Raw genomic sequence first — 27445 nt, forward strand, 5'->3', positions numbered from 1 at the left:
AGTGCCTTGGAACTGCTTAAGTCTTGTTTGTCCTGCATAACGAAGTTTAAATCAGTGGGACACATCCTCCTCCACTACATATCTATATATATGTGTGTGTGTGTGTGAGTACATATATCTATATATCTACACACATTGAGTTTTAAGTTGCAGCATCGATTTATTTTATGTGATAAAATATCCCATTGTGCCTGTCAGGCCACAAACTCATCCTTTTATTACCCAAATGTTTTTTTGCTATCTAGAGTTTGTAACAAATACAATACCACTTAAACCCATGTAAAAAAAATTATAACAACACGTATTTCTCATATTATGATCCATGTGTTCTAAACTCTGATGCTCAAAATTATTTGCTGTGTAAATGAAAAAGACAGTGAAATTAAAAAAATTGTAAAGAGCAATAAGTGCAAAAAAATTATTAGGTATCTCATCCCACATGGGTGAGTAAAAGTGAGATCTAATTAAACCACTAACATTACATTATGTTGAAATATTTGGGCAGAGCATGGGATGATACAATGCTGCACAAGCAGGTTTTTTTTCTAATGTACTGTTTCTTGTTCTGTGACTATACCTTAATTTAGGCATTCATTATGCCTAAATGTATGTACTTTCTGTATCCAAAAGATAACAGCACTGTTTGACAGTCATTTCTATTCATTAACTGCAAACCCAGAAAAATTCCATTATTCAATTGTGCTGTAGTAGGAGTATGAAATTCTGCGTATCCAAAAGCATCTGCTCAGACCTTTCACTTTGCTCCCAGAGCCAAGACAGCAGCTTGGCTATGAAATAGTTGTTAATTGGAAGAAAATTCTGGGCCATGTAATGACATGCAAATTGCAAGCAATTGAAAACCGTTACATGCCACTGTAGGAGGTGGCTCCAAGTACCCGAGTGGTGCACAACTGATACACAGCACAAGTTTGCAGGGGGTCCAGAGCTGTGACGAGAAATCCTTTCTACACTAAACACACATTAATCGCTCTTTCTAATTGAAGGTCAATGCCCTGTTCAATTAAAAAGGACTTCAGTGTATGATTAAAATCATTGTAACTTTTCTTATACAGGACATATGTAGTCACACTGCAATTAAGTTTTCTCGTTCACATATGCTAACTGACCCACAGCATTTGTTCAAAAGAAGAAATCCACTCATAGTGGATATTAAACCTCAGCTACATCATTTTGGCTGATGTTACTAATATCTTTCTGTTTTCTACTAAAGGTAGAGCTATGGGGCAGGCATCTGGCTGATCTGGTATTTTACACCTGAAACAAAACAGTGCAAATTCTGAGATCTTCCAATAGAAGTTTTACTGCTCCTTTGTATCACAAGTTCAAGAATAAGAATACAGGAACATCTCAGTTCCTCATGTTACAGAATCATCACACGGAACACCACGGGGATAAGCTCAATGCTTCAGTGATTAAGTTCCCTTGGCTGCCCAAGCACCAGGATCTCCAAAAATCATTTCCAAAAGCCTCTCAGCTGAACAAAACTCATGCAGTCATTTGTCCCTGCAATTAACTGCATTAAATGGGAGTGCAACTAGAGAGAAGAAAAATTGGAAAAATCCTTCATTGCACTGTAGCTGTTGCATGTGAACCACATCCCTTTTCAGACATACCTTTGAGTTTGTTGTGTTCCGAGTCAGCTGGGAAGAGAGAGTCTGGAAAAAGTTTGGGGAAAGTGAGGCCAGCATACTTGGGTCTGTTCTCAACGTAGTTCCGTACTGTCGGCTGCAGCTTCTTCATGAATTCTGGACAGGGTGTTCCCAGCTGCTCAATAACTTTATTCCACTGATCAATATCTGAATACCAGTAGTTAAGGGAAACAAAATGCAAACCCCAGTGTAGTCTCCTGACATTTCTGCTTGTGTTCTCTGAAAACCCTCAGAGGTGTTTAGTTCTCTTCATGACATCTTTACAGTCACTACCTTTCGTTCTCACTATGCCTCCAGGTCCTACAGCCTGCAAAGGGGAAAACTCTCTCACACAACAATACTTACTCGAGGGCATTGTGCAACCCTAAGACCACCACCACCACTACAGGAAAACACACAGCTTCCTCTCTTTGGGTCAATATTTGTTACTTTTTTTAAAAAACTTGAAATCCAATGCCTTGCACTCTCCTTTTTTACATGCAGGTGATTGCCACTGTGTCACCTTGACCACAGTGGCACAGCCTGGAAGAACAACATGTGCACCTGTCCTTTCTGTTCAGTCTGTAAAGAGTGAGACCCAGCTGGGTTAAAGAAGTTCTGCACAGGACAAAAGTCACCTCCAACTCATCTGCTTTGCACTTGTGTGTTTACTCTCTCCAGTAACTTCATTGGTGCTAATTTTTCTGATACCAGCAAACCAGCAACCCCCCAAAAATTTTTGTTTGATTTTATAAGAATGCACTGGGACTCATTTTCTATAGAAAAATGATGCACAGGTGTAGGCAGATGTTTCTCTTTAACTGAAAACAAGACATCTACATTGTTAGACTGATACTGACTAATAAGAAACAGGTTCCAATGCTTAAAAAGAAATTGTATTACAGGCATTTTGTACTGAGCTTTTTTGTTGTTCTGGTGTTGATTTTTTAGTTTTCTTGAGATAACAACTAGGCATCTGATAGGTGTTATGAAGGTCTTCCAGCCATGTTCAGAATAAGACTTACTGTGCCAAAAACCCGTGCAAATTATCAGTACCATCTCTACATCACACTGCATATTTCACAGAGCTAAGATTCTGATGACAACACGGAAAAAAAGGGAGAGTACATGCAGCCATTGATGCTAAGAAATACGATTAAGGAAGTTTGGTTAAGTACATACTGGAAAGAAAAGGCTTTTAAAATACAAACATTCAAAGCATTTCAGCACAGAGATTTTTTTTAAAAAATTATTCTTCTAAGTTATTATTGTTATGAATGTCATAAGTGTGAAGTCTTGAAAATACTAAAGACAGTTCCTCACAATCTAGGAGAGAAATCATATCAACAGAATGAAAATAAAAAGAAAAAAAATAAAGTTAAGCCAAATCCAGCTCTTGGTTGCAGTAGCAATTTCAGATCGAAAAAAAAGTGTTTTATTTTAGGGAAATGGAAACAGTATTTTCACATACTTTGAAAAGATAGGCTTAATATGGAATCCCCTTAACTGTCCTATTTGAACAAAAATCAAATAATTAATTTAAAAATTTCAGGTTTACTAATCAAAAGTGTTTAAAGGAATGAAAATTATTTAGTCATGTGCTTTAAGAATTCCAAAACAGTGTTTTAAACGGTTTTATTTTCAACTGAAAAAGGTTGCTAGAAACAGCAGTGGTTTGTAAAGGTTTTTCTGAATAACTGTTATTTTTTTAACTAAAGCAAAGATTTATGTAGGAAAAAAACCTCCCACACACACTACATAGATTGTACGTAGTTTAACTCATATTGTCCATGAAAAATATGTTTTTCTCAACAGAAAATCAAAGAATTGCAACAACACTAAAGTTATCCAAGACTACAGCTGCTCAAAGAATATCCTGAATATTTCATTAAACATTTTATTAAAAAATAAAGTGGTTTGACATTTTAAACTTGTATTCAAGTTAAAACACCTCAGTGACTGCTGGCTGGACTATTTCAGAAGCAGGCCTTTCTGAGCAACTTCAGAATACAGAGTGTGTAAATGCTTTGCAGAAAAGAACAGAGAATACAGAAAAACAGATGCTGTTAGTTGTGCCAGGAGAAGCTAAATGGGTGAGAAAGTCGAGCTATAAAATCATCACTGGAAGCATTACTTGTGCAGATTGACTGAAGGCCATTTGATAAACAGTGAGGGCTTGCTTCAGGACTTGCTTCAAAGCAGTCATCAGAGGCTTACACTTGTACAGAGCAGGTTAACCATTGCTCAGGCATTTCATGAAGGCCAAAAAACTAAAAAAAAGCTCTGTGGGATAACCAAATTTCACGGGACTTGGACATGCTGAGAGGGAAGATGTAATAAGATGCTTAGACATGAGTACTAAGGAAAAAAGAGTACAAGTTCCCAGAATAGGGCCTACATGGTGGGAACCACTGACAACAGTGACAGAGAGGGGAGAAGGAAAATCCTTAGACAATGGCCCAGTGCCCGCTGCACACATTTCTTCTAAGCTGACAGAAAGGCTCTCACTAAGAAACAACAGACAAGTGAACTACCACCCACAACTGGAAGATTTTAAGAGAGGGAGTCATCAGTGCAAAAACAAGAGCCAAAGCCAAGGGAAGCTGGCAGAGCCACCATATTACACTCCTTGACTAGACTTGTTTTGCAGGAGGACAGCACTGGAGCTTTTGCAGCCCTGGCTTGCACCAGGAGCCAAAAGGTCAGGCTTTATATCGCAGCAACTTCTGGGATTGGTTTTGAGTAACTGAATGATCTGAATGGATAATCATGCTTCTTTACTGTATTATTTCTGACTTATATTGCTCATATACTGCCCAAACTCTTAAATAAAATACATTCATATATATTTATACAGTCACACACACACAGACTGATATGATGGAACACTCAGGACTTGTTTTGGTCCTATTAATATCAATAACAAAACCATGCCCAGCGAAAGCAGGTAGAGACAGACCATTTTTTAGTCAGATGGACACACAGATTTTCTCTCTAGTAATGTTTCTCCAATTGCCTAAACCTTACTATCACTGAATTATATTCTGAGATCCAATACATGATCCAAGATATGTAATAACATCCTTGCCAAATACTGGTCCAGCTCCATTTCACTGTAACATTTTACACAGTCACTGTTTGTGATGCATTTGTGGTAAACCCAATGATAAGAAGTTGTACCCACCATGGTACAAGATTTAAAAAAAAAGGAAAGTCTTGAAAAAAATCTAAGGTCCACATATTGAAGCAAAGATAAGCAGCTTTCTCTAGCTGGCAGTTAGAATTAGCTTCAGCAATTCTTCAGGGAACAAATGAAAAAATATATAGAAAATATATAGAACAGTCCTAATGTGAATCAAAATCTACTGCAGGTTACATTAACCAGTGAGAGATTGTAACTATAGATGTTATTTGCACATCAATTGAAAAAATGGTAACTACAAGCTAGTGAACTCATAACTCTGACAGAAATTTCCCAGGCCAAAAAAAGACTAACCCATATTTGAGTGAAAAAAAATTTTGAAGAAGAAAAATAGAAGATTCTGTTATACATTATGAAATGTATACTTTAAAGCTATTTGAATCACCTCAGCTGTCCCTTGCCCCAAGCAGGATCAAGGAAAATGTGTCAACTATTCACAATAGCATCTGGATGATTTAAGACTGAAGAGGGGATCTAACCTGGATTTATTAGCCTGCCTCTGGCACTAGCACTGTAACATTTTTACTAACACTAAGGTGGCCATACAGAGTTACTGCAAAGATTTAAGAAAACATTTCTGAAATGTGTATCTTTTGAATGAAGATTTATCATTGAGGCCTCAGGTTGCTCCAAGCTCTTTGCACTCTTATACTGTCCCAAGGATTGTTCTTCCTTTGCTTTCTAAATACTTGATTATTTACCTGGAAAATAACCAGAAGCTGAACTGCAGATTAAGAGACATATTTTTCTAAAGCAAAGGCATAAAATTTCTAAAGGGAAAATAATATTTTGAATTAAGAAGAAAATGTTTCCATTGGAAAAATAAGATTCCACAATAAAGTCATCTCTTTAGAGGTACTGGCTGAAAGTTTATCAGTATTTCTGTTTCTGTGTGCATTGATGCAATGTATTTCAAAAGTGTGAATTAAGGACCAGCATTTTGTTCACTCAGTTGGCCTGCAAAGTTCAGATAAATGATATTTCTGCAAGTTTCCAAACTATAAGGTAATGGAGCTTGCCTATAAGAGCAAATTTGCAATACTTCTTGGTCTCAATCAGAACATATTAAAAGCATTTCTACAGAGTACAAAGTAATAACTTGCTAGTAGAAAAATGAAATTTAAACAGCAAATTACTGTCTTTGTACCTAAGCTGCCTAGCCTCCGAATAACAATAATTTTTCTTTTTCCTTTTCATGTTACATCTTTTTAAATCATAGGGTTGTTTTTTTTTTTGAGAGAAGGATTATATTTTGTTACGTTCAACAACAGGGTTTTGCATGAGGGGTTGATGTTTGCCATAGGATGTTTTAGTTGTACTGTGATACAAATAACTTAATGGAATCATTCGCTTCTCCTGAAAACGGAGCCTGTTTCAAAAATCTTCCTCAAGCAGTATCTAGGGACTGTGATGTGGAAACCACTAGAAATTCTGTAAAAATACCTGCTTATAACAGAGCTGTTGGAATTGTGCTGGACAGTGGTGGTGATGGTGAGGAACCATGCTTCCCTGCCCAGCACATGGGACTGCACTTTCTTCACCTATTAATCAGCAGTTCTGCACAAGTTTTACTCCACTGGAGCAGCATTTACTCTTTCTGGCTAAACCTGCTGCTTCTGGAGATAGAACTAGGGCATGTCAAATCTTGCTTTTTTTAAGGTAGGCATAACAAAACCAAAACTGACACGGGGCGTTTCCTTTGTAACAGACAGACAGACATTTCATCTCTTTTCAATCTCAAAATCTTGAGGGAACCACATTTCTAACAATTTTCTCCTTAAATCTGCACATTCCACCAACAAGAACAAGAACTGCGCTGCTTCAGGCAATTTTTTTATGCCACTAACTCAACAAAATTAGAATAATTGCTATGAACAGCTTTGTATTTTTCCCTCCCAAAGACCAAATTGTGGCACCAACTGCAAAGCTGATAGCTCAACTAATTTTTTTTTTTAATTGGACCTTTCTTTCTAAAATAAGACAGTTAAAAAACAAAAGAACTAACTAGTTTCACTGTGGGAGACATCAGTGTCACATTCATATTTTTTCCACAGTCCTACAATTTACATACCAATCTCAACACAATTCACAAAAACTTTACATTTACAAATGCTACCATCTGACAAGACAGCATTTTCTATGTGAACACTTTGAGAAGAATGTGGCATTTGTAAAAAATTAGAATGTAACAGAAAACACTGTGCAATTGGAATAGTAGTTGCTATTTATATTCTATAATAGAACATGTGGTGATAATAAAAATAATGTGTAGCACAAATAAAATGACTTCAGAAAACCACCACTGATCATTCAGAAGTTAGGAGATATTAGTTGTGCAGCTGTCATTAACTTTTCAGGTGCACACTTATGACAACATTTTAACTAAAATTTTCAAACACTATTGTTTTTTAGCTGTCATTTCATTCAGTTACTGACCATCTGTGCTTACACAGCAGCAAGCAAATCACAGAATCATACATCTTGGGTTGGAAGGGACCTTAAAGATGACCTAGTTCCAACCCCCTTGCCATGGGCAGGGACAACTTCCACTAGGCCACGTTGCTCAGAGCCCCATCCAACCTGGCCTTGAACACTTCCAGGGAAGGGGCATCCACAAGTGTTACGATCTATGAGTGCTCCAAGGTTACAAGTGTTTATAAGAGCCTCATAGGAGCCTGTATAGGAAGTAGGATCTGAGTGATACAGCAGAATCCTAAAATAAGTGTTTCTCTTGTTCTTGTCAGTGAAGTTGATATGGGTTTGATCAGTGCTTCCAAGAACACAGTTTGCTTCTCTATCTCAGATGTATCTGCAACAATTTGGATATGAAATCAAAAACTGGACTCTTCAAGCACAAAACATAGTAAACAAGTTCCTGGAAACTGTAGGGTTGCTCCTATTTCTCAATCATGATAAAACAGAACCATTCTGTGTTTTCATCTGTGTAATTATTCAAAAGCTCTTTTTGTCCTTTCCGAACAAGTTTTTCTTACAGTTCATGATGACTCAACTTCACAGTGTTTAATGGAAGTCAAATGTTGGCCTTGAAGTTCTGCAAGAATGCTCAGCTGCATACATCTTTCTATATATTCATCTGTCTATCAGTCTATATCAGCTGAGTCAACTCCAGCAACCTGCAGCTCAGTCTTACTCTCCCAGTCTTTTACATCAGTTCTATCTCTACATTTCCTCTGACTTCCAAGAAGCAAAAGTACTACACATTGCTCAAAGGATGGAAAGTCAGCAAAGAGAAAAGGCTAAATAAGAAGGAAAATAAAAAAGCTTCATGTGAAAATATATGCAATAGGTCAGCTGTCAAAAAGATAACTTCCTGTAATAGGAAACTTATTAAGACCATTTCAGATGAAGAATACTTAGATACCCATCCCATGAAGACTTGCTTCAGCAATGCTACATATTCAGGATTTATAAAATGTGGTGTCTTCTGCAGGTCTCAAACTGTTCTTCTAGGGAAGTGATTGAAAACGTGGTTGCATAGCATTTGGTCTTGACAGCTATCTCCTCTATAGCATACTTCCTTGAAAATGCATGAACTGATTTACATTACTGGATATGAGCAAGTGTGTTCTCATTTTCCTTATATTTGCATACAGATGGTAGCTTTTCAAAAATAAAATTATAAGCTGCTAGCACATTGTCAAAGTTCAAACAATTTGTGTTTAGTACAACCATTTCTAGCAGAGTTCCACTGCTGTATTGAATGTAATTAAGTAGACAATGGACCATCTCTCCTCCATTTAATAGTACTCTACAAGTATTGGGAATGGTTTTTCTCAGCCTGGGCGCTCCTTTTTTTTTTTGGTGGTTTCTCCATGAGATCTCTGTTTCAGTATAGAATCACTGGCCATTGAGAATGGATGCTTATTAAAGAAAAACACACCAAAAAAATTACTTTTCAAACAGAGTATCATTCTTATCTCAAATTTAAAGCAGAATTAATTTTTTGTTCAGATACACAAATCTGCTTTTCCTACGTAGTTTAAAATACAAAATACTATTTTGCTTACTGTTGTAACCAAGAACTCTGTACTAGTTCGACCAGGTAAGACTACATTAGACTTCCATGCAAATTTTCTGAAGTTTCTGTGTCATTTCTCATCAGTTCAGATTTCTCGACAAAGAAAATGTGCCAAGAAATTTGTTTTTAAAACGTTTGCTACAACAGTTTCCAATAACCTGTTCTCTTCTTATGTAGTCAGAACAGGCCCTGCATCTTCTGCATAAAGCAGAGAAAGTCTTATGGTAGTTATTGAGATCTTCTCTGGTGCCCACAAAAATAATTTTCCATTCATCCTAGAAAGTATAAACCCACCTCTAAAAAGAGATTGTAGTCGATGCTATAATGACTTGTGTACACATATAGCTGGACCAGCTACAGAGTATCATCTAAGAGTTCTTTGTAGATCATTCTGACTCAATACAGCAGCATTTGTTTGTGGAACCCAAGACAAAGTTATTAGGCAAAATATGTATAATTAAAAGTATTTTCAGAAAACTACTTAAATTTTGCCACTCTGCATTTCACCGGTAATTCCGTTTAATTTGATGTGAAGTTTGTAAGTGAACTACCTCTGTGCTTGAAAAGAGTCTATAAAAAAGTGAACAACTAGTGTTTCAGAATATGGGTCTCGAAAAAAATGATTTTGTTTTTGTTGAAATGAAATGGCCATCAGTATAGATTTAAAAAAGTCCTTCAAGGATGCTGATGACTTACAGTGTTTCTGTCTATTTTCTTCATCTCACTCTGGTCATATTCCTGAATTTCAGAGAACTGGTCTCAACACAAGGTCTGAAGGAGTGAATTTTGACTCTGACTGTGAGAATCTTTAATGATCTTGGCTGTCTTCCGAAATTTAGTTGCCCTTCCTGAGCCCTGTTTATCTTCTGAATTCCATAATATGGTTTTGAAGTTCTGCCCAGTATTTATTCAGCAGCTCATCAAATCTGTTGATGGCTGGAGAACTTCCTCTACAAACACATCTGCTGCTGCACCTGGCACTGGCTGAAAATTTCAAAAGAGCTCTGGTAAGACTGATGCCTAGTGACTTCTAAGAGAAATTCCATAGAATCGTAGAATTTTTTAGGTTGGAAAAGGCATTTAGAATTGTCAAATCCAATCACTAACCCAGCACTGCCAAGACACCACTGAAGCCCACTGAAGGTGGCCTGGGCTGCAGTGATCTTGTGGAACTTGCAGTCCTGAGGGATATGTGTCAGGCCAAGAGTAAAGTCAGGATCCTGAATTTTGGAAAACTAACTTCCAGTTCTTCAAGGAGATAGTCAGTTGGACCCCTAGGAAGCAGCCCTCAGGGTCAAGGGGGCACAACAGAGCTGGCACACCTTTAAGGACATTTTCCATGCAGCACAAGAGCTGGCAATCCCCAAGCACAAGAAAACATGAACGTCTCCTCACAATTCCAGTATCTACTTGTAGTATTCCTCTCTGTTTCTAGCCTTCTAGAACCTTCTGTGGTGGTGCACTTCTGTCTTTGTAACATGTACAGCTGGATGCACGATGACGATGTACCCAGCCTAGAGGTAGGTAATGCATTAGCATTATTAAATACCTCCTAAATGAATCTTAAAACTGTGCATAAAACCTCTGTGCCCCAATCTCTCTGACCTGCACAGGCTGTGTGACACCTTTTGCAGACACCTGTGGTTTATACCAAGAGAAGCTGACATCATGCTAACCCCACACCTCTGTACTGAAACATATACTTGTCTCCCTAAGCTTTCCCAGCTACAGGATCTAAAGGCACATTCATCCTTGTCTGCCCAAAATGCATTCAGCAGTTTAAAAAAAAATGTGTAACTACCACTTTCACAGCTCACCAGAGGACTAAGGCACCTTCTCAACTCCTTCAGATCACTTATGCAGTGATGAGAAAAGAGTAACAGTTTCCCTCATAAGAACTTGAGAAGAACACACAGAACAAAAGTCAACTCACAGGTACAGTCAGCTTTTCATGCTGCTTCTGAGGCAACACAACACACCATGTTGCCATTTTCTCCTTGCTCGAGACACAAGCATATCCAAGCTTCATGATAATAGGGGGTTTTTTGAAAGCAGAACTACTGCTGTCAACCTTGAAAAGAAGTTTCATGTGAAATTAAGAAAAAAAAAAAGGCTTTAGCTCACAATTAACTGCATCACATGCATGCACCAAAAATGGTAGAGAAACAGTAAAATTTCAAGGATCAGTAAAGATCATGAGGATTTTGGACACTGCAAACCATCCTTCACAATTGGGAGTTTAAAAGAGAAGAGGTGGGTTCTGTTCTCAGCTTCACCCAAGTGATTTCAGTGAATTCAAATGGATTACAGGAGTGGTACAGAGCTGCAGCCTAGCCAAGCACTCCATTCTGCACTTACTCTGAGGCATTTTCTGCTTTTCTGCTTGTGAATTTTGCTACAGAATTTTTTAAGTTAGCTGAATGGATCATTTAGTTGTGTAAACAGTAACAGTATCAAATGACCTACACTCCTTAACCACTGGAAAATGGCAAAGAGTAAATTTTGCAGTCAAATGTATGACTGACAGTGCATTTCTCATGAATATTCAGTCTTTCAGCTTCAAAACTGCTTTTCATAGTTATTTATGCATAAAAATTGACACAAATTAGTATTAAATACTCTTCAAATCAGAGTGTGGTTGTGAAATGAAGCACTGCCTATTAAGAAAAAATTGCTGATAGCAGATTCTGGTACACTGCCAGTCTTAACCCATTTTACATCAATTTTATGTCAAAGAGGAAACTTTTTTAAAGAAGCAGATATCTAGTTACTTTTGCTCCTACACTTAAATACATCCTTAAGAATGCTGCCCTCAAGCTCTTAGGGTTTATAATCTCTGCTGATGGAATTATACAGCTGCCTAACTCATCTGAAGAAATAATCCTTTCCACAGCAACGCTAAGCATTTTCTGTGCAGGGGTCAGGAAGATGCCACGAGGTCATCAGTCTCAGCAGCTTTCTGACTGGTTTTCAGTTGCACGGATGGGCAGGGGAGCCAGAAGTGCTCAGCAGCAGGAAAGGGGCTGGGGGGGGATGGATTTGGAGAAGAGATGGCTTTGAGGAGGGATGCTCAGCAGCCTGAAAGAAAGCAGCAGCATCGTTCTCTGTTCACGGAATAGACACTCATGGAACAGCAGAGGAAAAGCAGAGTGGTACATAAAACACAGTGCAAGTTTAGCAGCGTGTTATAAATACAAATGAAGAATGTGAACTCAATTACAGACCAATCCCAAACACATCAGCAGTTGGTAGTGATGATTTCTGTGGAGTTATTGCAATAATAGAACACAATGGTTTAATTATAGAGGGTTTGTGGTCTTTCTTTTTAACAAGTATGCAGCTGTATCAAAGAAACCAGTTTCTGAAGTGCTATTAAAGACATATTCAATTCTTTTTGTATTTATTTGGGGGTTTCTTTAAATGATACCTTACAAAATGGAAGTCTATGAACATAAAAACAGTTCCAAGTACTGAAGGATGCTAACCTCTACACATAAATGTCTCACTCCACATTCACAGGAAAGACAAGCACAGCCTGAGCCAAATCTTTCAGATAATGATTCCCATTACCACATAGAAGGGAAAGGTTTACTATCACATATGCAGAAGATATGTGCTCCAGATCACACGAAAACACAAGGGAAGTGTACTGTTCATTTCATACGCATATGCTCACCCAGCATTTTGGACAAAACACAAATTAGAATCTCACTAGACAGGGTTGTGAAAATATTAATGATATAATTGCCTCCTTTCATTTCTTTAATGCTCTTCAGATAATACTTTTCCCACATTTTGACCAAAATATTGAAACCTTTAAAGTGTGAATGAGGCCACAAGTGAAGTACTGAATTGAATTGATACGTGTATACACACACACATAAGCGTACATGCACACACATTCAGAGAAAGTTACATGAAAATGAATAATGCCCAGAAACTCCTCTAAGTACAGAGTTTAGATTAGGAGGAAAACTTGTACACAGGTCATCTCCATTTCTCATTTTCATAATCCTACGGACCATGAATGACTGGAGTTAGACCAAACATGCTCTGTTGCTGTTGTGCATAAGAAACATTTTCACAAACTGGTAAATAATAAAGTACATACTGAAGTTTTAATAAAGCATCAAATAAGAATATGGCTGCCTCAGTCCTGAATCTAGAATGGTCTCTAAGGAAAACATGCATACCTAGTCTACTTGGTCCTCTTGTCCACTGATTTAATGCACTTATCTATAAATCACTTCAAGAATGTATCAAGAATATATTCTGTTTTCACATAATAGCTACATTTACTTAAATAATGGATGACAGACTGAAGTCTGCTACAACAGTTCCTCAAGAATTTCCCGGTCTTCTGAGTCATTAAGTTGCTACAAATGACAATTTTAGTCTTAGGAAGAAGAAGTTGTGTCCAAATTGAAGCCTTTTCCTACTTTTCTACTTTAATACCACTTGCAGAGCAACCAAACAAAGAAATAAGCATTTCTACTAGCCACGTCTGAGTTAATCTGACATGTAGAAATGCATGTAAAATGCAGAACCTCTTACATGTCATCCTGCAGCAAACAGTGGCTTATGCCTACCCTGCTACGACCTTTAAGAAACCTCTTTTATGAAACACACCCCTTCCACCCACCACCAAATTAATAAAGAGGCATTCATAACAACAAAACTGCGGTCACTGGCTGCAGAAAGTGATTCTGATGAGCCATGTAGGATGTTGTTTTCTGTCTCCTTAAGCTATACTTACTGCGGTTTCCACCTAAGGCTGTTGCTGAAAGGCAGTAATGGTTTGTTGACATATTGGTTTGCAGGGATTTTGCAGTGGGACTTAACCCAGCTCTTTAGGTACAGTACAGATATATGTCAGCACTAGTCTAGCAGGAAAGGGCTGGAAGGGGAAGGGTTGGAAGTACCTACTGAGGCCAAAATAGCTGCTAGGAAGGATACGATCAGTGCCAGGAAACAACACAGCACCTTTAATCATTTCTCCCATGATGCACCCTACTGACCACATGTCAACTGAAAACAAAAATGAAATGAAGGTAAACAAGAAAACAGGAACAGAACAATAAATAAATGAGAAGACTTATCCAATCATGCTATAGCACTGTGCCTGCAGCCCACACTGCAGACACAGACCTGCCTTTCACTCTCTGCGGGTGCTTTTCTGTCTGAGCATACAAATTTCATGACAACATAGCAGGTCTGAGAAAAATCAACTCCAACACTTTTCTTTACCCCAGTGTGGATGAAAGACAATGCTATTAAATACAGAAAACCAAGTGAGACCCACAGCTGGCTACTGTGTCATAATACAACTTTGTAATTAAAATGTACCAATTAATTTTGTCTTTTTCAAGTTTTCGTTTGCATTCATTACCTAGGTTTATGCTGCTTTGTCTTGTAAATGAATGCTGGTCTCTGTATTCAATAAGGATATGCAAATTGTTTTTCCTTTATCATTCCAGTTACCAGAGATCCATGCATATTTTCAGAAGCTGAACTGCCAGAAGCCACAAAAGGATCTTGGGTCCTTGTGAAGACATATCTACCTCTTATTCAGGGGTATAAATAGAATTTGTTGAGATCATTCAACTTCAACAATTCTTGCTTTAGAGCCTGTTGGCTCACTTCCCCCGAGTCTCAGTGAAGCCTGCAGTCCATAACAGGGGTCTTGAGAATCTCATAAGATTTCCATTTGCCATGATGGGAAATGGTGATTTCTAAATAGGCCGGTTGAGACACAGAAGCACTAAGTTGTACCTTCTGCATTGAAACTCAGAGCAAACTGGGGGACTATTGATCTCATACAGAGAAGAGCAGTTCAGCTGGGTCAGACAAAGCTAACCACAATTTACACTGGAACACGAGGTGAAAATCAGACTCCTTATACCCAGCACAGGATTAAGGTGGCATTTTCCCCCATAGTGATACCATGAAACCACATTACCTCTGCTGTCCTTGCTCTATGATAAGTCATAGGGCATGGAAGCAAGAAAAGGGACAGACTGGTCTCTCAGGGCCAGAAACCGTGGGGAAAAATATGAAAGCATCATGCTGTTTGGGTAAATTTACTCTTATAATTTCATATTGAGCAACAATTTAAAGTGCATTTGACTTTGAAAGCAAACCTCCTATCTATGGAAATCTTAACATGCCTTGGTCTAAGGTTCCCTGTTGCTTTATTTAGCATATGAAAAGCTTCAACACTACAAACAAATAAATCAATAAACAAAAAAACAAAAAAACTAAATAAAAGGCTACTTGTTTGGAAGCAATAAGCAGACCTAGAGATGCAAATTATTGCTGCTTTAATCACAAGCTAAATGGCATGCAAAATATCAGGAAAAGATAGAGCAAGCAGTTGTTTGTTCGTCTGTTATTAATTTCTTTTTATTTTCAGAGACTGCCTTCTGACATCACTGCTCTATGCTCTGCTTCAGAGCACACACACAGAAGTTGAACTAGTGACTTACTAAACTGCAAACTGTGTAAAATCAGAGATGATTATACTCCACTACTCCTGAGGTTTTGGGAAGGAAAATTTGCAAATCAGAAGGAGCAAAGGTGAACATCTGAATATAACCAATGTCCGAAGAGCCTTCTTGACTGCTGCCTCTTTTTTCTCTCCTGAGCCAATTAGAAATAAGTCAAAGTGGAACCCAGAGTTCAGCTGTGTGTTTAAGAGAAGTAGTCAGTTGGAGGTTAGGAGTTTCAGCATATACAGCAGCAGCTGTCAGAAGTCCCACTTAAGGCACTGAGACCTGTGCAAAGCTCCAGAAAGGACTGCAGTACAGATATCTATGCCTCAATCCTCTGCTTCATTTAGTCCAACACCAATCCAGATGTAGTCTGAGTCATTTTAGTCGTACAAGCATCAGAAAAAACAAGCACACCACAATCTCTAAACATTTGCACTCAACTCCAAAGCACTAAAAATTTACATCTGGTACAAGATGATTTTTCAAATACAAGATATTCACTAAGACTGGCAATGCTCCACCAAGACATGGAACATCCCTAAGCTTTAATCAAGTGCAGGCTAACTTCTAGTCACACAGACTTCTGCATAGCTCTGGGTAAAACTTCAGTTTAGCAACTATTTGCCTTGCTGTTTTAAGATCACATGAAGTGTTAAGAATAAAACCTACAACTTTTTAAGACTCTCTGAAGTGAATCTTCTGAGATTTGCACAGCCCTTGATGAGAAACCCACTCTCCATTACATTATCCTGGATTCCTAAAATGAGGGGATTTTTAATTTGTTCAAAATCTCTACAAACCAGATTATTGCATAGAGCTGCTCTGAAACGCATTCTCGAATATGTACATATACCTCAAAATATGAGTAAACTTTCCAAGGACACCAAATGCCTCCCTGGCATAGCCACCTTGAATAAATGCTCAGCAGAAACCATATGCAACTGTCTTCCTCAATAAAGGAAATATTTTACCCACACAGCAAATCTCTTCCTCTCTGGGATACCTCCTTGTTCAGATTCCCAACCAAAGAGCTAAGAAATACTCTATACAGTGATTGCATCAGGGTCGTCTTGCAAAACACTTAAGGAATGAATCTGTCATCTACAGGAACCTTCAAAATCTCTCCAGGGGCTTGAATAAAGCTTGGAGAGGCTGAACAGAAGTAGTTCTGCTGCCACACATACATGACCCCTGCCTCCTAAAGCTTCCTGTGCCCTGGGGAAGCAGTCTGGTCTGGCTGCTGATATGGCCCTTCACAGGGAAGGTGATCAGAGAGATAGTGAGGGGAAAGTTGGGATGGAAGAACACTAACAAGAGATGTATTCCTCTTGTGTTTTAGTCTCACACATTTCCTGAAACAAATGAGTGCTTGCTCATCCTTCCAGATTCCGGATTCCACTCAGCAAAGATGCAGAAAGATCAGGAATTGTAGAACTAGCCAAAGATGTTCTATATGGAAATGACCCAAATCAACCTTCCATGGACACCTCCCTTGTAACTGCATTCTCCTCTTGCCAAACTGCAGGTTCTCTGGGGCTTGACAAAGCACAATGAGAGAGATCCCATAAGGAAAATCTGTAACTGCCCCTGGTAAAACTCACACTGAGGTGGCTCTTCAGTTCTGCACTCAGTAAACTCCAGCTGTCATTCAATGGCAATCATGACATTCAGATTAAAATTCATTAAATGCACGCCATGGGAAACTCCAGAGACCAGAGATGCAGGCACAGCTGAATGAGCTTTACTATCTTTCCCAACCTCATGGGCTAGTTCACACTTTCTGCCCAGAGCATCAGTGAGAATGCCAAACATACACATTTGTAATAGCTTCTGTTTTAGCGATGCAGAAATCACCCCTCTGCAAGCTGACAAGAGATGTTTGCATCCTCAAAACTGACTTGGGAAGACTGTGATAGACATATTAATGAAGCAAATCATCATACCTGATTTTATTTGTGTAACTGTGGGCCAAAATATTCAGCACACAATGCCGCTTGCCAACGGCTGAGGTGCAAACTCTGGTAAAATGTCAAGGTAACTGAGTATGCCTGTCACAACAGTGAGTTTTTCTCTCCAAATTCTCCTAGAATGGAAAGCCACCTTGCTGGGCAAGACCTCTCTTTACCTTCATCTCTGTTGTTGAGCTGCACAAATATCTGCTCTGAAGAACAATTTCTAGGCCCTTACTTGAATTTTCAGGAGGAAAAATACAGTAGTCTGTACTGGACACTGTTATCTCGTTTTTACAGATTGTTGTTCCTAAGCAATAAAAAAGGATACAGTTTATAAAAATACTCAGTAATTCTTAGTAACACATGGGCAAAGCTGCTTTTTTTTCACATGTTCCAGCTACCACAGCTACAAAGGCTTCAGACTGCCAATGCCAAGGAAAGTCTGTGATGTGTGGCACTTATGATTGCTGTGGAGATGGCTCAAACACTTGAAAAGGATTAAAAAAATCCCAAAGCCACCAAATCCCTATCTCCCTCAATTCCAGCTAAGTCATAGCAAATTCCCAGTTTTGTGTCATTCCACTCTGGGGCAGGTTTGCTGGCAGGACTTGTGACCCCATGGGGTACCCATGCTGGAGCAGCCTGTGCTTGAAGGACTGCACCCCATGGAAAGGGACCAATACTGGAGCAGTTCATGAAGAACTGCAGCCCATGGGATAGACTCACACTGGAGAAGTTCATGGAGGACTGTCTCCTATAGGAGGGACCTAATGCTGGAGCAGGGAAAGGACTCCTCTCCCTGAGGAGGAAGCAGCAGCAGAAACAACATGTAATAAAGGGACCATAATCCCCATTCCCCCTCTCCCTGTGTTACTGGGGTGGAAGAGATAGAGAATGAAGAATAAAGTTAAGCCTGGGAAGGAGGGAGAGGTAGAGGGAAGGTGTTTCTAAGATTTGTTTTATTTCTCATTATCCAACTCTGATTTTGTTTGGCAATAAATTCAGCTAATTTATTAGCTGCCTTAACTTAGTCATGTCTGTTTTGCCCATGACAGTAATTGGTGAGTGATCTCTCTCTGTCCTGGTCTCAACTCATGAGCCTATATTTTCTCTCCCCTGTCCAGTTGTGGAGGGAAGTGATAGAGTGGCTTTGGTGGGCACCTGTCATCCAGCCAGGGTCAACCCACCACAGTGCAGGAGCTTTGCCCACCTGGAGAAATGCAGAAGGAGGTAGGAATCACACAACATCTGTGTTCTCCCTCAGAGGTTGGCTCTTAAGTTGCAGTGCCAAAGAAGTGCTAAAAAAAATAACTGTTTTCCCTTGGGAAGTTATGCTCAAGTGTTCCTTTCAGAACAGCAGAGCTTGCAGTGGTACTGGAAGGGATGCTACAGGATACTAAGGGGCACGTGTATATTAAGAAAAGGCCATGGGAATCCTGAGAGGCAAGCTCAAGAATGAGTGAAGGCACATGGAATGACTCATGCCCTTTCCTTTCTCCCATTTTCTTTTGAATATAACCATATAAAAAAAAATCATTACAGTAAGAGAGACCTATAGAGAATATTGCCAAGGAATGTGAAACACTCCGCTGCATCTAAGAGACTGTAACATTTAAAACATGTTTTGCAGATCCTGCAGTTGCTAGATTCAGATCCTCTTTTTACCTCAATTTACATTTTGACTTTGAAGTATCTCTTCCCAGGTCTCAAAGGGCATTTAAGTACACTTGTGTTACCTCTTTCAGCAGGAAACCCACAGGTAGTCTCTCTTGCTACAATACAAACAGATTAGCATATTATTTAAGAATACTTATGTATTTTCATATCTGATAAATGATATGTGATTTTGAGTGTCTTCCAGTTCTCTACTTTGATCCTGACCAAATACCTACAGGCTCTTGACAAAAGGCAATTCAGTAGTGTTTTGTCCACAAGTTCTAAATTCTCTGCTTAACTGTACCAGTGAAACTCAGCTCAAATTAGCACAGTTGCCATTGAGCAAAAACTGCTTAAGTGCACAGAAAAAACCCCAAAATATTTGAGACCATCCAGTTTTCATAGGTTCCTGAAAGGGTAAATAACTTGCCTTGGTTGAAATTCCTACAAGGTAGCAGTGGGTAGCACATATCTACACCTCAGCACTTGGTCACATTTGAACCTGCATGTTCAGACCCATGCTGAAAATCTTTCAGGTGACTGCTGGGAAAGCAATGGATCATCATCATTGTAGCATCTGAGATCCACTTCAAATGCTACAGAGATGACAGATAGTGTGAGGGGGTCTCATGCTAAGGTGCAAATTAAACTCTATAAACTCTTAGGATATGCATATCTGAATTAAAAAAGAGAAGAATGGCAACAACCAAATTGTCCTCACATCTATTCTGAAGTCTCTTTGAGACAGACCTGGTCTCAAATGAACAAATTTTAAGAAAAATCCTGAGTCCGAAACCAAATACCAGAGAGGAATCACCCAGGTCAACAAAATCCAAACTTAGCCATCAATGTCATCATAACTAACACAACTTGCTACCACGTACCAGCTGATCCAACCTGGAAAGCCAGGCTAGCCGTTCTTCATAGTATCTTTTAAATAATCCTGATGCTAATTGCCGGTTCTGGGTTTTGTTGGGTTTGGGGGGTTTTTTGTTGTTTTGGTTTTGTTTTTTTTTAAGGCAAAACATGCCTTAGGGAAATACTACTAGGAACAAGAAAAGCAACAGACTGCACTAAACAAAATTGCAGAAGTTTTATTATACTAAACTTCAAGAAAACACCCAACATGCACTCAAAACACTAGGATTACACCCAATGCAGGTCTTATTTCAAATGCAAAGATAACTTCTGCTAATGAGTGGTGGAAAGGCAGCACCTTTTCCTAAAAGACTTTCTTGATTCAAATTTTTCTTCCCTAAGGCAATAGAACATTCTCTGTCAGATGTCAGAGAGCATCTCTTAATCCCACTAGTCTCAAAGACAGTTGGCGGGCAAAGGAATTTCTGAAAATGTGGCCACAGAAATCATTAACTTCATCTGTTAATGCTGACTTCTCTTCACAATCCGTTTTGCACGTTGATAATCACACAGAATAAAGTTGCAATTTCTCCCTCTTGCTGTCTTAATGGTATTTTCTCTTTTGACTGTCTTAGAGTCTAAGCTATTTGCAGTAGGAATTCTGTTTTTCATATTCACCACAGAATTTCAGGCCTAGCCAAACTTAAGATGCTTGGCTGTTATCACAATATATTTCTATGACTAAGTCATTGTTTTCTCTTTCATCTGCTGAAGGACTCACACATGAACTTCCTAGAATACCATCCTCTACATGGCTCCTTTTCAGTACTGAAAAGAAATGTTGTGATTTTCTCCATTAAGTCATGTGTGCCTGTAGGACATCACCATGGCCTTGGCAGCTCATTATCTTAATAAATCTGTCTCATCTGAAAGCATTCATTTTAAATTTTCCCTTCTCTTCACACAAAAACCAGAAATACATTTCCAATCCTTAAATTGAAATCTTATGAGATTTTGAAGACCTTATTACCTAGAGCTGAACACAGCTTTGGGGAAAGCCCTGGGAGATTCTAACATATTTCCAATGGCATTGAAGAGATTGGGCAGTTTTTAGTTGCTTTCATTCTTTCTGATTTAACTGAGGCAAAAGTGGAATAAGCATCAAAGAAACACTGAGTGAAAAACTCAGAAGTGGACTACAAAAGCTTACCAGAACTTGCCAGGAATATTTTGGTCTGCAAATCCACCTGGAAATGGATTGAAAACCAGATTTTTTCTCAAGAGGGTCTGAGACAAGCAAGTCTCCCTGACAGTATCTGCGTTAGCTGAATAACAAGGAATAAAGATACCTGCTAGGCAATTTTTGCCTGGTACTTCTCCAGGAGACTGGAGGCTGTTGTTTGTCTGAAAACCAGCTGTAGTCCATTTAGATTTCAGAGCTTTCTTATAACAACTAAAGAGAATGTTTCTTATTTATGTTTTAAAACTGAAATTTCATTTCAAGTCAGCAGAACCTAAGCGCAATGGTAACTCAGTGTGATGGTTTAGATAAGATTAACTTTTTAAAATTTTTCTTTTCATAAAACTTGGCAGCAGCTGTGAATTTTTTCCTAGATGTATGCTGTGCCATACACAAATATTCCTACTCCAGACTAGAAACAAGTAAGCTTATACTGATAGCAAGTGCACACAGTAGACAGCCTTCTGAATAATTAAAAAGAACCAATGTTTCTTGTTTCTATACAGACTTGCCTTTCAGCTAGAAAACCCTCTGTTGGAAGGTCTTAGGTAGCCCAAGAGAAGTATGTAATGTCCTTCTGTGAAGTTTACCTGCAGCTGCATAAATGCTTCTCCAGCTCTTCCTGTACCTGAGAGGGAAACTAGATCTGCTCATCAACAGCCACAGAGGGATGAGAAATAATATGGACCCATACACAGACCAGTCTTCCCAACACTGACAACTCATTCATGGGGTCAAACTGGTTAACAAATGAATACTGAATTGGAAATGAATGTACAGATTCCTTTTTTTTTTCTTATTTTTTTTTTTTAACTTCCCATTCACCTGAATAAATCCACCACTAAAACAGGGTAGTAATTGCGGCCTGGCCCACATACCAGGGTATGGGATTTCCGATGATTTAAAAATTAGGACTATCCCACAATTTACACAATGTTTGCTGCATTTGCTAAAAAAATAAGTTGTTCTTTTCAACTGATATTGAAATGGTAAAAGGTATTTAAAAAATATTCTATTCCTATCCCTGAATAAGACACTGTCATGAGACACTGATGTCACAGCCAGACAGAAACTAAATAATTCTCATGTTTGAATGATTTTTTTAAACACTGTTTAAATTATATGGCATTTATTTTTTTCTATAAATGGGCAGAAGAACATGACTTTTAAATATAATTTGTTGTTGAAAAAGGAGAGCAACCCATTAACCACGCAACTATGCTTTTACCCTGAAACCATTCCTTTTATGTATTGTAGTTGCTTATCAACTAAAATCCCAATCAGACTTCTAATAATAAACCCAACATTTTTATTTCACTGTCATGTTTTGCATCCAATAACTTTCCAGTCCACATTCCTATAAGACTGGAAGCCAGTTCAAGGCTGCTGTTTCCCCCTCCGCAGAACAGGAGGTACCTGCTGTTTCTCCATCTACCTGTTAGTGAAGTATAACTCCACCCTCACCGGGGTATGGAGCATGGCTCTGCTTTCAGAGAGTTAACAGAGCTGTGAAAATAGGACAGGCAGGACCTAACTCTGACAAACATAACATGACAGGAATTACTCAAGAGTCAGCAAAAAAAATAATTATTTCCGTGGCTATATGTCTATGAAAACTGGGTTTGCTTCACACCTACTGCTGGTGTCTGCTGATGCCAGATTTTCATGGTGCCTTTCTGCCAACTTGCTGGAAATAATATGCCTTTTTGTTTCTGAAAGTGGAAGATATGCTATGCTGCTGCATTTTATTCTCATGGGCAAAATATACACCACTTACATTTCCAAGCCATCATGGTCTTGGTTTAGCCTGTGATAAACAGAAGGCTAAGCAGACACCTCCTCTTTTGTTTTCATTTTCTAATATTGCTTTTACCACTCTGGAAGTGGCAAAAATAATATCACTCAAGACAAGAAGAACAAGATGGAAGGGATATACAGTTTAATTGACACAGATCTCATGCAAGTAAAGGGAAGTCCATTTTTAAATCAAGAGAATCTGATTTCAGGCCAATTTAGAAACCACAGCAGATAAACGGTTGCCTTAAACTGGGCGAGTCAAATTCTTCATTTTGGTTTAAAGAAAAAAAAATGTTGTATTGACTCAACTCTGAGCCCATACAGCATTGAGATGAGTCCAAAACCATGATGCATTAGCAAGCAAAAGATTATGATGTCACCACAAATGTTATGAAGTCACAATTTCCAAAACATGAAAGCAGAAAAACAGATTTACAGGAACAATACAGGCTAAGTTAGGACTTTTTGCTTTTTTTCTTATTTTTTTCTTTCAAGGATAATAATTAAATCTATCCAATTTGCAATCATAATGCTTGTTTTCTATATTTCTGATTGGCATAACATAAATGCTATATAAAATGGAATGATTACAGGTTTCAAAGTAACTTAACTGACTGAAATAATTCTGTGCATCTGTTTTTCATTTTCAATTTTGTTCATATCAGTAGTGCACTATTTTCATTCAGTCATACCTCTGGGATTCAACTTTTTGCTTCTATCTTTACAGTCCTGGTATAGTCATTTTATGGTAAAAGGGATGGGGTGGAGGAGAGGAACAAATAATAGGTGAAGCTGCAGCAAATGGCACAAGGATACAGTCCCTTCCTGGAAAGAGGATTTTGTGGCGAACCATTTCTCCCATAATGCATCCCACAGACCATATATCCACTAGAACAGCAGAGACAGGGAAGTGAAGAAGGAGGGAAAAAAAGCAAAGTTAACTATGACATTACACTCCTAAAGGAGGGGAAAAAGAGCAGGTTGATCAGAACAGTACAGTTTCTTTTGTGGTTTTGTTGGGTTTCTTTTTTGTGTCTCACCAAAAGTTAAAATAAATAAATAAGTAAAAGCTGTGTCAGTCTGCTCAACAGTAGTTAGTAACAACAGCAGAAATAGTTTAAAATCAACATTTTGGGTAAATGTCTAGAGCTAGCAAGTAAAGATCAAGCAATAACTGCACAGACCCATGGTATACACTGAATTTATGGTGAAAAAACAAGTCTTTTTTATTTTTTTTTCCTCAGAAAAAATCCAAACCCAGATAACGATAATCTGGAATACATCCTACTGTCAGCCAGGCAGTCTCTAGACTTTGTCCTGCAGCACTGAGTCTCTCTGTAGCAGTTCCAAAGGAAACTGCTCACCCAAGTAAAGGCTATATGGATAAGTACCACCCTTAGGGGTTATTCAAAACTATTTCAGTCTAGTTACCAATCTAGATGTATCTGTCTGTACCTACATACCAGCTAGGAAGAATCGGAGAGCGTGACCTGAGTGGACTCTGTACTGTGTAAGTACACAAAATAAATGCTAAAACAAATGCTCCTCAGGACAAGTACCAACAATACCATGAGCATTTCTTATTCCTGATCCTACCCTCTTCAGCTTTTAGATGCAATATGCATAGCTATGTTATCTGCTAAACTTGGGTGGGGTTTTTTTGCCCCTTAGGTCTTACAAGAAAAAAAAAGCTGTACAGATACTGTGACACAGTATGCACAGAAAAAAAAATCCCCTGAATTCTGTGTGAAGAGGAAAAAACTGCTTTCAAATGCTTTAAAAGACTGTTGTTTCTCAGCTTTGAATCTTCATTTTTTTTTGTCATTTTTGACCTACACAACCAGTTTTCTCCTCTTTTTCTTCCCCCTTTTTATACTTCAAGAGCAATTCAAAACAAACCAAAGAAACAAACAAACAACTCATTTCTTGGTAAAACAAAATAAAGGTGAAATGTTCCATTTGGGAAAAGGAGGGTACAGGTATAAGGGGCATGGGACAGCAAAAGCATGCCTGAGGCAGTGGCAGAGTTTTCTTCATAGTGACAGTTTTGGGACCTTCTACAGAAGTGCAGCAAACTGGTTATAATTATGCATCTTTAGCCAACCAAGTGCAGAAAGAAAATGAAAGCAGTGAACAGTCCTTATACAGGCAGTGTACATCGTTAGAGGAAAAAAAAAGTAGGGGAGCTTCAGTAATGTGGCAGCACAGGCCAGAGCAGGGAAGCAAAGAACAACCCTTTCTGTTGACTTCCTTGGGAGCTGGATCAGAGCCTCCAGGCAGAACAGCTCCTCTGACAGCTGACCTTCATTTTCAAATATTTTCTTTTCTTTCTCTGTTTACTGGATTTTGTCTTTGTACAAGCAAGACAAGGTCATTCATCTTAAGCCAGATTCATTGACCAGGGAAGTCAAAGGAAGTCTTTATGGTAACTTCAATGGGCATCTGATCAGGGCCTTTGAATGTGGCAAACGTTCTTAGAACCTTCCCAGCTGTGTACTTTGTCACAAAAGCATGTCTAACTTTTTCTTGGTGCAGTTTTAATCATGTGAAAAGCAAATACTTTTTCTGTCCTTTCATGGACAATAACATCAACAATGGTAATCATCTACTAAATGTCTGGAGGAACAAAAAAGGCAAAAGAATTAATTTGACAGTAGAAGAAACTAAGGAACTATCTAGAGCGTGCTGAGTGTAGTTCAAATTTCTAATGGCACAGCAAAAATTTCATTTAGAAAATACTTTACAGAACATTATTCCTTTTTCAGAAATTATTCTCTATGCTTAGACTCTGCCTAACAAGTCTTTAGTTTTTAGAATTTTATATTAAAATGTATACTTTAAATTCATAAACAATACAAATAATTCATAGAGAGACTTGCTAATTTCAGAAGAGGTCATGTGATTATGCCTTTGGTAGTTCTTAAGTCATGGAATCAGCTCCCAAAATCCGTTTCACTGCCCTTTACAGGATGCAGTTGGTTATTAGCAGAAGTTCTCCCTCAGGTTAGCTAACCTCTTCAACAGAAATTAAGTAGGGTACTTTTTAATAAATTCCTGTGTTTGCCATCCAAAAGTCTCCTTGTCAAACACAGCTGCTAGATTTTGATGGCAGAATCTGAGTCATTCCCTCCTTTCCTGGTCTACCTGGCACTCAGATGCAATTCTCAGTCATGTTATAAAATGAGAATCACTTACAAAGCTTACCCTTCATCCCCTGCAAAATGTGAGTTCTTCCTTACCTGTCTCTCTATAGCAAGCACCCTCACCTGTTTTTCATAATCTTTCCAGGGACCAAGATCTCTCACAGACTATTCAGAGCAAAATTCTATTTACTTCTAGGGAGATTGCATACAAATTATATCCATTTTCTTTTAGTTACAGCTTTTTCCTCTTCTCTGCAATTCTACTTGTCATTAAAAAAAAAAAAAGGCTCAAACTGCAAAATTTATACCTAGATCTTGACCACATGAAACCCATCAGTAAAACCTGGGACTTTGGTTAAATCTATCATGAAGAAGGAAATCATTCCTGAAATTCAGATCTAGCTCTGGATTTGGACAAATTCTGGAAGGGCTAGGATTTGCTATTTCAGCTTGTACCTCTTCTTCTTCTTCCTTTAAACAGCTCAGAGACCCAGACTTAATTTTGGAACACATCACTCATTCAGCAATTCCAGTGGTTCCCACACTCTTACACAGCCACAGGAGCCAAGGATACTCTGGTCAGAAAGAGCTAACTGTATTTCTTAAGCTCAACCACAACTAAGAAGGAGTTTCTTATTACTCTGCAATCCCACACCGATACATTGACTAGTGTTACATCCCAAATACATTCTATAGCTGCAGTACACAACAGTGAGAAACTGCTCTAATTCAAGATGTCATTTCTCTTTACGTTTTCTCTTTCTCCTTCAGGTGCCCCTTTCAACTGTAGAAGCAGACCTTGCACTTCAGGTCACACTGTGCTGTGAAATTGCAGCCCTACCGTTCTCCTTGTAGCCCATTCCCAAGATGACCTCTGGTGCTCTGTAGTAACGTGTCACCACATAGGGAGTCATCATGAAGCTAGTGCCTGCAGTCCTGGCCAGTCCAAAATCCAAAATCTTCAATGTGCAGTCAGATTTTACTACAATATTACTTGGTTTTAAATCCTGCAAGAGAAAATGAAAAGACACGTGACTGTCATTTATAAAGCCAGGCACAGCTGTGATACAGATTGATCCTTTAGGTCACCCTTCAAAAATTCTTTTACTTTTCTGACACAGTTACTATCAGAAATACCTGTAAATACACAGCAAAACCTCGGTACTATTTTCTGTAGCAAACTATTCTGGAAGTTGTTCTAACTTGGCATACTGTTGGACTTTACCTGGGTAGCTTTACTAGCAGAAGTCTACTGGTGTTAAATTAATTGCATTTAGCAATTAAGTAAAGATTAATTAGTTCAAGAAACTAGGATTAATATCAGAGTACTGTTTGGATTTTTTTTTTTTTTTAATGCTGTGAGCCTAATAGAAACTTTCCAACTGTACATGTGGAGATACCTTAATGTTTCATTTGTA

At 38.4% G+C, this 27445-nt stretch overlaps 1 protein-coding gene across 13 annotated transcripts in view; it reads right to left on the reverse strand.

The window, feature by feature from the left end:
* MAPK10 (mitogen-activated protein kinase 10) overlaps window positions 1-27445 on the reverse strand; it is a 196130-nt gene that overhangs the window by 26276 nt on the left and 142409 nt on the right. For 12 of the 13 annotated variants that reach the window (XM_017820092.1, XM_017820093.1, XM_017820090.1 and 9 more), the window contains 3 exons: window positions 26869-27034; window positions 23701-23772; window positions 1635-1817 (listed from right to left, as the gene is read on the reverse strand). In XM_017820092.1, the coding sequence (XP_017675581.1) occupies window positions 1635-1817; window positions 23701-23772; window positions 26869-27034 (421 nt within the window). Of the gene's footprint in view, window positions 1-1634; window positions 1818-13846; window positions 13919-23700; window positions 23773-26868; window positions 27035-27445 lie in introns of all 13 variants that reach the window. The other variant, XM_017820095.1, reaches the window with a different exon arrangement.

Source organism: Lepidothrix coronata, unplaced genomic scaffold (genome assembly GCF_001604755.1).
Source record: "Lepidothrix coronata isolate B3197 unplaced genomic scaffold, Lepidothrix_coronata-1.0 Scaffold79, whole genome shotgun sequence".
In the NCBI taxonomy this organism is placed as follows: domain Eukaryota; kingdom Metazoa; phylum Chordata; class Aves; order Passeriformes; family Pipridae; genus Lepidothrix; species Lepidothrix coronata.